The sequence below is a fragment of the Dunckerocampus dactyliophorus genome, chromosome 16 (assembly GCF_027744805.1).
Source record: "Dunckerocampus dactyliophorus isolate RoL2022-P2 chromosome 16, RoL_Ddac_1.1, whole genome shotgun sequence".
NCBI lineage: Eukaryota > Metazoa > Chordata > Actinopteri > Syngnathiformes > Syngnathidae > Dunckerocampus > Dunckerocampus dactyliophorus.
The window spans coordinates 387,602-400,738 of record NC_072834.1 but is presented as its reverse complement, the minus strand read 5'-3'; the positions used below and the strand labels follow the sequence as shown (position 1 = coordinate 400,738).

Genomic DNA, 13,137 nt, shown 5'->3' with positions numbered 1-13,137 from the left:
CTTCCAGGGCGCATGTTGGCATGTCCCTCATGACTCACCCATGAAGATGCTTGCATGACTCGAGGAGATCTGAGCAGATGTCAGCCAATGCAGAAAAAGAAGGCACAGAGCAACCCAGATGGAGGAGACGCAGCACAGCACCTCCAGCTACTCACACTGACCAAACCCTAGCTACACTTTTTGGCGCTGCCTTTTTTTGTTGTTCATGGAGAAGGTAGTTGTGGTGACCATGTAGGACTGAGATCACGGCGCACCCAACGTACAACCTGTAAGTCAAACGTGTGCACCACACACGAAATCTGAGGCTGCTCAGACGTACAGCTGTCGCTTCATTCGTACGGCCGACGCACGAAAGTACGTCAAACTTGCAATAAAAGTGCTGACGTTCCATGTGGGCTTCGTACAAAGGTGGCAAGAACCACGCCTGAGCTGCATGTTGTGAGTACCAACCACGTAAGATCCGGACCGGATCTGCACATGCACGAGACCTACAGTACGTCACTTCCTCCACTCACAATTTGTTAAGACAGAGCTTGTGGAACATCACGTGCCGTGACATTTATTTATTTCGTTTTGGCATTTATGAACATAAATGGTCAATAAGCTACATAAGAACCTTTTCTTCAATATACAGAATCAAGAAAAGACCAAATGTTACACCACATTCATTTTATCATTTTAAAATGTAACAACTGGTTTTCTGTTGGCCCCCCCGTACAGATATCAGATAAGTACTTCCACTGGTATTACTGGACTGCTTTTTTGCAGTGAGTCATTGAAGTACTACCCAGCCACAGGACCTTCTGTGTAAACGCTTAGAGCAAAAAACACAGTGCGAGCGTCATTCGTCCGTACCTAAGCTGGATCAAATCCTCTGCAGACCCAATGCATCACACTAAAAGCCGTGTCATGGGATGAGAAAGGCACACGTCGTCGTAACTGTCCAAGATGCAATGGCCCTATTTGTGGAAAAACGGTACGATTTGTTATTTATTGTTTGTAATCTATCATTGGTTCATCCTCTGTTGTGCCTCAAATCAAACAGTAAACCACATTTTGGAGTGGCCTTTTATTGTGGCCAGCCTAAGGCACACCTGTGCAATGATCATGCTGTCTAATCAGCACACCTGTGAGGTGGATGGATTATCTGGGCAAAGGTGAGACACTTGTGAACAATATTAGAGAGATAGGCCTTTTGTGTACAAAACCTTTTACATTTGTATTGGGAGTCATTCAAGTATTGCTAAATGGTGTCGTCTCTCACTACTTCACAGCTTCAGCCTGTCACGGTTTTTCAAAACTATATGCATTAATAGATCATGCCGCTTGGTGTCTGAATACAGCCTATTATTAGTCAAAAATGTGCACATTGAAGCAAACTGTATGAATGTTTTGAGTAAACAAAGCATTTCCAAGCATAAAAATGGCTAGCGTCACTCAAGGAGGTGTCAGTAACGTTCAATGAGACACACAAACGCCAGACTTGACCACCGGAGCCAAAGGCTTTCACTGCAGTTTTGAATGATCTCACAACAGGCACAATAATCCCGAATAAAAACACAAGCTATTGCTAGCCCTGACGTCACTACCTGTCCGCCCGCCACTCAGCTCCCCCGGGGAAGACATTTATCGCAACACACGCAAGCACAAGCCTTGATTATGTCTTAAATGTCCCCTTCATTCTTATTATGTATTTTATATTGGCTAATACGGTCATGTCTAGAGGGCGCTAATGTTGAAGACCATATTTAGAAGGTCATAACAGGTTTTCTATGCTGTAAGTGTAAAAATATTGCATTCATAAAAAAGGACTTGGGAACTCCCTTATCATGACCAAGTCTTAAAGCAATCTAACGAGGGTTTGCTGTACTTTATTTTGCGCTACGTTGCGTCAAATCCGTCCCATCCTAACTGGAGTGAATTGGGACTTTTGTTATACATTTTGTAGCGTGTCGAGTTGCTTCTGTGATTGAGATGCACATCCTTGGTGTTACGTAGTTACGCCAGGGAAGGTAAATATCAGAAACTACAAGGTGCAACATTGTGACGGTGCAAGTGGTGGGCGTGTACATGTACTGTATGTCAGTAAAAGCACACTTCATACTGGCCAACAGCGCCACAGAATGAAGCTCAGCATGTGCACCATACAGTTTGACACCACAAAGCGGTATGGGGCTTTGTACCATCCGTGCCGATGGCTGGCTTCTCCATGAGGGTTAAGAAGCCAAGGACCCCTACCACCATCTCCCCAAGTTGGCCAACTGAAAGCCAGAAGTGACAAATGTTGGCACAGCGACAAAGTTGTCCATCTGTGTTTTGTGCATTTAAAGAGGGAGAGATGAAATGGGCGATCCCAAGCAGAATGGTTAACACCGTTACTGACCATGCGAGTGTGAAGGACACTGATCCACAGAGGAAGGATTTCACAGAGCCACAGCTGAGATGAATCCATGAGCTGAGCAGCAAGCTGGCAGGGAAGGCAGCACGTGAAATGAGCTTTACTGCTCAGAGAGCCACAACGCTGCTGTCATGGGAAAGAACGAGGTGAATGACTTCCCCCGGTGTCATCTGTTGCCGACAAAACCAGAGATTTAGACTCGAGAGGAGCTGTGGGACCGTGGCTTTGTTGTGTGTTTGTAAAAACAGAAGAACAGCAATCAAGTGACACTTTGAATTCAATTGGAAACTTCTGAGCAGAAGTGGAAATACTCCCGCTACAGCGCGACTGCAATGAAACATGCAATGCAAGAAGGATTTCTTTCAAGTACTTTGCTACCACTAAGATTTGCCTTTACAAAAGGATGATAGAAGTGTGAGCGGCTCGTCTTTCCAACCACATTCATCTCAGGAAGGCTTCATAACAGCAGTCATAAAAAGAGTTGCGACGGGAAATGTAAAAACCAGTCCAGTTTTCTGAAGAGCTATTATACGGCCCGTCTCTGACACTTTCATTTGTGCATCCAATATGAGTATCATCCCGTAAGCTTGTCCCCCCCTTTACACTGCTTCCAATTACCTTTTGCACAAAGACTCCATGAGACAAAAGATGTGAGAAACGAGTTGCAGAGTCTCCCTCCGGACAGCATTTCATTTTGCAAGCTCTGATGGGCTCCTTTGTTCCCACTTTAACCCTCCGCATCCCATAATTGGCCACCATCTGGGGCTCTCATTGCAATTCTCCTCCTCTGCTGCGTTGGTCTAACGGCCTTCTGCATGTGCGTTGCACGTGCGCAGACCTGACATCTGCAGTCGATCTCTCCTCAACATTATGCAATGTTGTAATGAGCAACAATTACAAAGGCAACTTGACTGTAACGCCACGGCCTAATGAAAAGATCAAGACAGAAATAACCTGGAAATTATTTAGCAGCATATTTGTATGTTTTTGGCATGGAAGCAAACCTCAGTTTTTGTACGCCCCAGTAGGCGACCGATGATTTCATACAATATTGCACTTATCAAGCTAGTCAGTTTGCTCTGCACTGTATCGCTACGCACAATCCAGCGCCCAAGCATTTCTTAACAAAGTTGCGAGGGCCAGCAACTTGATAAAGAAGGTGAGAAACGCTGCTGAATTCCATCCACCTGGGATGTACGGGAAGTACGCATCGACAGGAAGTTCCATCCATCCATTCCGTCGTCATTTATAGTTATTTGGCCTTGATTTCTGCATGGTTTTTCAAAATAGATTAATAAACTACTAGAGATGTCCGATACTATCGGCCCACCGATATTATCAGCCCGATATTGACATAAAATGTAATATGGGTCAATATGGGGACGGGGATTTTTCCCTATAATGAAGCTGATAATAAACATAAAGCTGTATGTACTGTCGGCCTATGGGCTCCCGTGTTTTCCAGCACGCAAAAGATGACCTCATCCACCCGCCTCTCAAGCGTGTAAACAAACATGGGTGGCTAGTAAGTAGCAAGCTAGCTGGCCCCTTCCATTTTCTATGCTGTTTATCCTCACTAGCAGGAATGTTACTCCCCCAAGTAAGCGGCTGTCAAATCTGACGCTGTGTGTGTGCACGCTCGATCAGGAGAGTCCGTGGGGACGTCCCTGGAAATGCTGCTTTGTCATATGATAACGGGTGTGTTTTCATCGGTATACATGTTTGTTAGGTACATTACTTTTCCTTTTCAGTTTCGTATGGGATGTAAACTGAGTGTTGGACCACCTCCACTCACACGACAGCTTCCAATGTCAAGTCCAACTTTAAGCCTTTCAAACTCATGGATGGGAGCTTCAGGACAAGAGGAAAGGTATGGAGAACATCAATTCACTTGAATATCTCTCTGCAGATGAAATTTCATTCATGTTCATGTTGGCCCGGAATGACATGACATGCATGTGTACATGCAGTTGGCAGTGTGGCGTGGAAACCAATACAGCATGCTGCTGCACAGTGGCGGCGCTACGTGACGGCCGGGGGTGGCCACCTTTACCACTTGAGTGGTAAAGGATCCTACACCCTTGAGTGGTAAAGGTGGCCACCATGCCGGATTATGGAAAAACAATACGTTTACTTTGGTAAAGGACTGCAGACTTGCTGTAAAATCACATGGAAGCAGGTGCTCAGAACTTTCAATACTCATAGTAATATATTTTAAAATAACAATTATCCTCATCTTGACAGACAAGAGAGCCCCTCCCACAAAGACTGTACCATGACTGAAGGTTTGCAGCAGTTATTCCAGGCATGTAATTCCCTTGTGGCAGAAACTGCTCCTTCCAGCGTGGATGGATGAAGTGTCTAAGTGGGGGCCGTGACCAAAACCCATTTGAACCCAGTCAACTGAGGGAAGTTGCGGGAATATAAAACAAGCTCCGTACACTGACAGGGGGAGGCATGAGGGTATAGCCTCATTAAAAACACTGCGGGGAAAAAATATGGCAAACCTACAGCACCTTTTTGTTATGAAATGGAGAAATATTCCAAGGAACCAACTCAGCTCACACACCCCATGAAAGGGGACACGTGTTAAAAACACTAGGTGATACACAGGCTGATGTTATTGATATCATTTACAATAAAGCACACTCATCCCATCTGTTGGTGTTGTTGACAGCTCTCTCTCTCTCGCTCTCTGTATGTGTGTGTGTGCGTGTAGCCGTAGAAACATGACGTATCCCAGCGGTCATGAACCAAATAAATGACTCTTCATTCATTTCTACGAATACTCACTCATACAGCCTTAAAGTAGCGTAGCTGTACGTTTGAACAAATACAAGGCAGACCTTTCAACGACGTGGGAACGCTACGATTAGTTTGTGCATCACGTGGTTTGTCTAAGAGAGGGAGATGAGATGATGCAAACAGTATTTTAGTATCAAACATGACATGTTAGCGTTTTCCATCACATGGGTGGATGTGTCCTGGGGCTCTTTGGATTACTCATTTCAATCTCGGACTGCTGTCATAATTAGTTTGCCGGGTGACCCCAGTGAAAAGAAAACAACCTGAAAATGATGTTCCACGTTATGAAGCATGCCACACATTTCAAGCAATACGGGAGAGAAAAAGGATCCCTGCTGACAACAAACACTGCAACGCCTCGGCATGAAGGCATGAAACATTCCAAAACGTTGGTAGAGTGAAGGCATGAGATGGTCGTGCTGATAAAGCCATCATGAGAAAGGTTTATGGACTGAAGAGCGCGGCTGCTAAAAAGCCATTACAAAGCAGCAAGCAGGTATCTGAAGCTGCTGGTGCCTCTGAAGCCCCATGAACCTCAGGGTGTAGGATCCTCCACAGGCTTGCAGTTGTGCATGAACCTACTATCAGGCCACCCCTAACCAATACTCACAAGCACAAACGCTTGCAGTGGGCCAACAAATACTGTACATGAAGATGAATTTCAAACAATCCTTTTTACTGATGAGGGCCCCTCTCTTTGCCCTAATGACCTCAACCTAATCGAGAACCTATGGAGCATCGTCATGCAAGCAAATCTATGAGGGCGGGAGGCAGATGAAAACAAAACAGCACCTTTCTGACATCTCACAAGGAAATTGAAGCAGAAACGCTCCAAAAACTCCCAGGTTGAATGTAAGAAGTGTGAAGGTTCTATCAAAGAAGGGATCTTATGCCAACAAGTACCTTGGCCTGTTCAAACGCAGGGACTGAAATAGCTTTTGCTTTTAGTAAATATGACCTCCTTATGCTGCAAATTCAACAAATGAGCAATTTGGCTTCTTAACAAGCAGTGAAATGCTTTGAAACTCTGTTGTGCGTAAACATGTGGAACAGTGCATTTTCATTTTGGAAAAACCATTGGGAGGTTCGTTCAATAACATTCCAATTGTACTCGAAAGGTTGATCAAAGGTTGTCATTTACATCGACTATTTAGCAAAATCAGAGAAACATATGGTTTGCATCATCGTGTGTGTGTGGCGCTTCCACCTGTTTCCGAAGTAGACGAGACAATGTGCAATTAGCCCTTTCACCAGTCAAACCCTCCCAAAGCGTATAAACGTCAAGCTTTGCATGTAATGTTGAATGACGAGGGAAGACGGCGGCGCTTAAGTGGGAATGAGAGTGCAGACAGACGCTCGCCACAAACTTTACAGCCCCTTTGCACCCGTACTTTTACAGTAACACCGGCTAATGTGTACATCAGAGCGGCCCCAAGCAAACCAGTTCATGGCTTCGTGCTCTTTTCCTCTGCGATGTCCGACTTATCTGGCTCCCATTATCTCCGGGAAGCTGGTCAGGTTACATTTTATTGGGGCCCGTTAACGCTGGGGGGGGACATGCGCTCAAGCCTAATATGAGCCAATAAAAACAACCCCCAGTGGTGTCTCAGGGGTGGTGGGAGTGACGTCGTGGAGGTGATGTATGCTGGTTGAGGACGTTCCTGAACATGTCCTCATTGGAAGTGACTGCAACGCTTTAAAGCTGGCTTGATGTTGGCCACCATGGTGCAACATGTGCAAACCCTCAAGAAAGGAGGCTCGGGTTGCCAGATGAAAGCGATGCAGATGCTGACTGATAGCTGGACCTCCGCTAAACAGTTATGCAACTGAAGAAGCAAAGCACAGGACGATACACCCGACGTCTGTCAACTGGGAGGACTTGCCGAGTGCCCGAGCGAGGCGTGGAGGTGGTTTGCATGATGGATGTTTGCAAAACACGCACACAATTTGTGCTACACAGAAAAAAACAAGAAAGTACAGGAAGTTTAGATATATATGAACATAGCGATCGTTACCTTTCCTGTCCACCGCCATCACACGCGGTAATTGGCATGTTTTTCTTCGAATACACGACAGCTGCAAAGCCAGAAGCTAAGCCGTACTTCTGGGACCAAATGGTTCCAGGTAAAGGATGTATCCATGTCTACTTATCAGCACGTGGGGTCCAATCATCATGACTGTTGGCACTGATGTCAGGGCTTTGTGAGTGCAGTCCAGGGCGTACCCCACCCCTCCCCGAAGTCAGCCGGGATAGGCTCCAGCACACCCCTGTAACCCTAATGAGGGTAAGCGGCATAGAAAGTGGATGGATGGAAAGTTTTTGTTGATGTGGCGGTGATGGAACACTGCAAAACTAAAGTTGAGTGCACCTCAACTTAAACATACGTTGGTATTTATTGTTTCTCATGGCTTTCTTTCATATTTCAAATCTATGCTACTAAAATGACATTATTGTCCCTCATAGTATTACAACTTTATTCTCCTATAATTAAGACTTTTGTCTCCTCATAGTTCGACTTTATTCTCATTAAATTACAGCAGTTTTTTTTTCCATTTCTAGTGTTTTTTTTTCAAATGTTCCAACAACTTCCCACAACATTATAACATTATTCCTATAATATTATAACTTTATTCCTATAATATTATAAAATTATTCCTATCTTAAAACTTTATTCCTATAACATTATAACATTATTCCTATAATAATATAAATTTATTCCTATAACATTATAACGTCATTCCTATAATATTATAACGGATAAGTGGTAGAAGATGGATGGATGGATGGATTATAACTTTATTCCCATAATACTTTTCCTGCAACCTCATTTTTATACTTAATATTTTGAGGTTATTCTTGTAAAATTACAGCAGATTCCATTTTTGCAGTTGTTTTTTTTTATTTTCTTGTTAAATGATATTTTCAAGCCAATTAAAAACACAATAAAAGCACTGCCAGGCTGCACTTGGAACGCGCGTGGTCCACATATTTAAAGCGTTATCTGAAGCAACAGGAAATAACTACGCAGCTTGAAGGCATCTCAATGACAGAAGAGAAAAGAGGTGGATTCAGCTTCCAGCCCAACGTGCCCATCTATGGTCAGTCACTCATCCACAAGCTTGTGAAGGTCTCTGGAGAGGAAAGCAAAGCACTGAAGGCCTTCTTCATCTGGCTTCACCAAGAACGCAAACATCTGCCCTCAAGTCTCAGCATTTTTACCAACCATTGTTAGCTCTCTGCTCGCTTTTATTGGAGGGAGCAGTTTCACGCTTTACACGTTAGCAGCATGACAATGGGGGGGCAACGCCTGAGATGTTGGTGTACTTTCCAGCTTGAGAGCACACAAACGTACAACTGATAAACTGACAGCATCGTCTGAATGGGGGGGGGTCCGGACTTTTTACACCGAGGGCCCCATAGTGAAAAAGGAAAGGATGCAGAAGCCACTTGGATGTTTTGTGAAGATATGTAAGCGTACACACTGCATCCTGCATGAACATACAACTTGGTGATTCAAGGAAAAGCTCTTCCCTCTTCTGCCCCATTTTTGTCAAATATGTCAGTGTCTTCTTTTCATAATAGCATGACTTTATTCCCATAATGTTATAGCCCCCCCCCCACCTAATTGTCCAAAAATGACAACTTTATTTTGTTTTGTTTGTTTATCATAACTCCAACTTTTAAAAATACTAATGGATTTTTCTTGAATATTTCAACTCTATGCTTCTGACAGGACATTCTTTTTCTTCATATTACAACTTTATTCATTTTTTCTCCTTCAATATGATTTTTTCCTCTTAATATTTTGACATAATGTTCTCATTAAATTACAGCTGTTTTTTCCATTTCTGTTGTTGCTTTTTTAAATTTTCCAACTATTTCAACTTTCACCTTCAAGAATCTTTTTTCTTTAAATTTTGTTTCCATAATAGTATGACTGTAATCCCATAAGATTATATCTTTTCCACACCCTATTTGCAGAAAATGACAACTTTATTTGTTGTTTTGTTTGTTTCTCATAATATTACAACTTGGAAAAAAATAACGTTATTTTCTCTTTTTTTATTAATATTGATTTTTTCATAAATATTAGGCTTTAATATTTCAACTTTATGCAACTGAAATGACATTAAATGACATTAGTTTCCCTCATAATATTACTCATAACGTCATTGCCAACTTTTTCTCTTTTTTCATTTTTGCTGCTGTTTTTTGTAAAATGCTATTTTTAGAATGTGCTGCGGGCCAATAAGAAAACAGTCACAGACGAAAATGACCCCCAGACCACCCCTGCTTTTAAGCATTCCCACTCATGTAATCAGTAACACACTGTTCCCACCCTCTCAAGGGTCCGGGGCAATTCTCTCTCTCTCTCTCTCTCTCAACCAGTGACCACGTGGTGCGTTTATGTTCCTTCCCGTGTTGGGGGCTACAAGAGGATGTTCCCAGCAACGTTGGTCTCTGTGACTGGCAGCCAGACCAGAGGAGGTGGGAATTGCTGTTATATATGATCAACTCTTCCCCGACCGTGGTTTACGGCCTCTTTTAAAACTGAAAAAAGAGATTTCTACACTCCTGACTCAACAACAGCTGCAATTGTGGAAGTAAATTCCATTTTTCTATAAGTTGCAATGCAATTAACACGATACAGGGCAACTTCTAAGGATGAATTCTAGAATTCCTTCCTGGACGCCATACAAACCTCCCATTGGTGCACATTCTGAAACTCTTTTCCCACAGGAAGTCATGGAAATGGAAAGCAATGTGTTCCGGGGTCAAGCTGATCCATCATTAAACCTGCATTGTGTGTACAGGCAATCTGGAAGGTTTGGAACGTTTGAACACTCTGCAGTGCAAAGATAAGAGCAATGGCGTCAAGCAGGGATGCGTCCTCTTTAGCCTGTTTTTCACCTGCGAGCTCCATCATGTGATCAGAGATCTAGACCTCGGGGTAGACAGACTCGATGGCTCTCTGTTGGACCTGCAGCGACCGAGCGCCAAGACCAAGACCATGAAGAAGGCTGTCCGTGTATTGGAAGTATTGTACGCTGATGACTTTATGGCCTTTACGGCCCACACGGGGCCCGACCTCCGGTTCATAGCGGACAAGTTCGCCGAAGCCTCCTGCCTCTTAGGTCTCACCGTCAGCCTCAGCAAGACAGAAGTACTGTTCCTACTGGCGCCGACTACCGCCCCTCCTCCCTTCCACTCCATCGAGGTTACCCGGCTGAAGGCGGTGGACCGCTTTAAGTACCTAGGCAGCACCATCAGCGATGAGATCCATGCCAGGATCTGCAAAGCCAGCCGAGCACGAGGCCGTGTTAGAAAACATCAAAGGTCAGGCAGTCTACAAAGCTGAAGGAGCGCAGAGACGTCGTCGTATTCCTCATTCCAATCATATGCTGTAGAACACACAGATGGGCTGAAAGTGAAATGTGCTAGATGGGAAGCAGCATGAGCCTGAATCAGAATCTTTCCCTTCCCAAAGTGTGTGGGTAAACGATTCAAAAGTACCCCCCCACACTTCCAATGTCCCATTTCTTGTTTGCAGGCAGTCCCTAATGAATCTGCAGCACCAAACATACTGTAGCTCGCATGAGCGGAACTGACTGGCATGTTCCTCCGCCCTGGAGAACAAGATGAGGCTTTAACTTGATCAAACCACAGGAGACATCAAGTCCAGCTGCAATTTGCTACAATTGAGAGGAGACTGACAGGAGTCCAGCTTCACTTAACGACCACGTTTCCTTCACACGCTGAGGAAAACTCACACACGACTCGTCTGTAGGTGGCGCCGCAAAACTGAAGCACCCATCTTTCATCAAGGAAACCACACGCCACAGTGGAGGCAGCGTGTGGTTTACACGTCTCGGAGGATCTTTATTAGGATGCTTCTCACAACAAGACAAGGGAAGCCCCGTGTGACTCAAGTGGAAAAGTGACGAGCAGTTAGAGGCCAACCGCTACTAAAGCACTGCATACCTGGACCTGCCCTTTGCCCATGATCTTGTCCACGATCTCGTTGTCATCCTTGTTGAGCATGCTCTTATCGTAACACTTCTCATAGCACAGGATTCGCAGGTACTGGGAACCCTCCAACTCGATCTCAAACTCCTGTCAGACAATACAAGGGAAAGTCATGAAGTGTCCTCGTGACGCAGCCTTATTTACTGACCTCGTTCCACTGAGGCTCCGTCGTGTCTCTGAAGACTCGGGTCTTAGCTTTGCTGACAAAGTATCCATACGAGTCCACTTCCAGGGTACAGTACAGATCTAAGAAGAAACACATATAAGCACTGTCAACTTCAAATAGTCATGTAGCCCAACGCCATGAGGTCGTCATCCCTCTCATGACATCAGAGGCTGTCAACATAACGACCAACAGCCCTTTCCTTGTGAAAGAAACATAACAGGAGAGATATGAAAGGGTTTCTGAACCTATGGCAGCTTTAAATGGGTGCATTTTGTTAATTGTGGAAAAGAGCAGCTGTTTTTATTCATTTTGACATAACCGCAGGGCTGCACGGTGGCCGAGTGATTAGCATGTTGGCCACACAGTCACACACAGATCAGGAAGACTTGGGTTGGATTCTCCCTTGGACATTTCTGTGTGGAGTTTGCATGTTCTCCCCGTGTGTGGGGGGGTTTTCTGGGTACTCCGGTTTCCTCCCACATTCCAAAAACATGCATGTTAGCTTCATTGGAGACTCTAAATTGTCCATAGGTGTGAATGGGAGTGTTTGTCTATATGTGCCCTGCCATTGGCTGGACACCAGTCCAGGGTGTACCCCACCTCTCGCCCCAAGTCAGCTGGGATAGGCTCCAGCATACCCCCGCGACCCTAATGAGGAGAAGCGGATGGATGAATGGACATAACCACAAATCTGATATGAGCGTGAAAGGTGATATCAGTGGTGTTATTAAATATGAGCATGAAAGGTGATATCAATGGTGTTATTAAATATGAGCGTGAAAGGTGATATCAGTGGTGGTGTTATTAAATATGAGCATGAAAGGTGATATCAGTGGTGGTGTTATTAAATATGAGCATGAAAGGTGATATCAGTGGTGGTGTTATTAAATATGAGTGTGAAAGGTGATATCAGTTGTGGTGATTTCTAGTATGTTTATTCATATCTGCACTTAGTTGCAGGAATGACACGCATGAACGCTTTAAGCGTGACAAAAGAGAAGTACCACTTTAAGGTTTACTCCATCAGCTTGAATAATCCTTGAAGTGTGGACATATTGTAATTTGTGGACTGAAAGCCATCCATCTCCGTCCCGGGTACGTACTCTTACAGTGACAGTCTCTCTCCTGGGATGGGGTCCCTCCTGGCTCTTACATGGTGCAATTATGTTGCTTCATGTGTTTCTTGAAATGCTGTTGCAGCACTTCTCATAGACGCCACTGCTGCATGTCTGACATCTGTCTATAGGCTGTCCTGTAGCTTCGGCCTGCTCCCTCGGGTTAGCCTCCACCTGACAGCATGATGGATGGATGGATGGATGCGTGGGTCCACCTTTCGCCAGGAGAGATGCAGAGACTGAGCGAGTGCGTGCACGTGTGGCACGTAATCATAAGCGACTCAATTGTCAAGGATATACGGTGATAACTATCCCACCCATTAGAGCACAATAAAAGGACAGTATAATCAACGTCATTCCACTTGGCATCACTCCTTCTTTGTTTGTTTTCTCAGCAGGCCTGATGACCCCCAGGCAGGAGGACTCGTGGTCATGGATGCCTGTCACCTCTTGGTTGACTCTTAAAAAGCACATGAACTTCTTTAGAAACACTGAAAGGCCAGAGAGAGATTTGTTTTGTCCTGCAGAAGAGCTTGGAGAAATAGGATGAACCAACTCCAACGCCATGAATTTCTATTTCCTTGGCAGGTCACCATCAGGGTGACTAGGAGGGGGATGAATTAGT

General features: G+C 44.5%; 1 protein-coding gene across 4 annotated transcripts in view; it reads right to left on the bottom strand.

The window, feature by feature from the left end:
* Positions 1 to 13,137, bottom strand: part of abr (ABR activator of RhoGEF and GTPase) — a 118,595-nt gene that overhangs the window by 27,429 nt on the left and 78,029 nt on the right. For all 4 annotated transcript variants that reach the window (XM_054755025.1, XM_054755026.1, XM_054755027.1 and 1 more), the window contains 2 exons: positions 11,380 to 11,477; positions 11,187 to 11,318 (listed from right to left, as the gene is read on the bottom strand). In XM_054755025.1, coding sequence (XP_054611000.1) covers positions 11,187 to 11,318; positions 11,380 to 11,477 — 230 coding nt within the window. The remainder of the gene's footprint in view (positions 1 to 11,186; positions 11,319 to 11,379; positions 11,478 to 13,137) is intronic.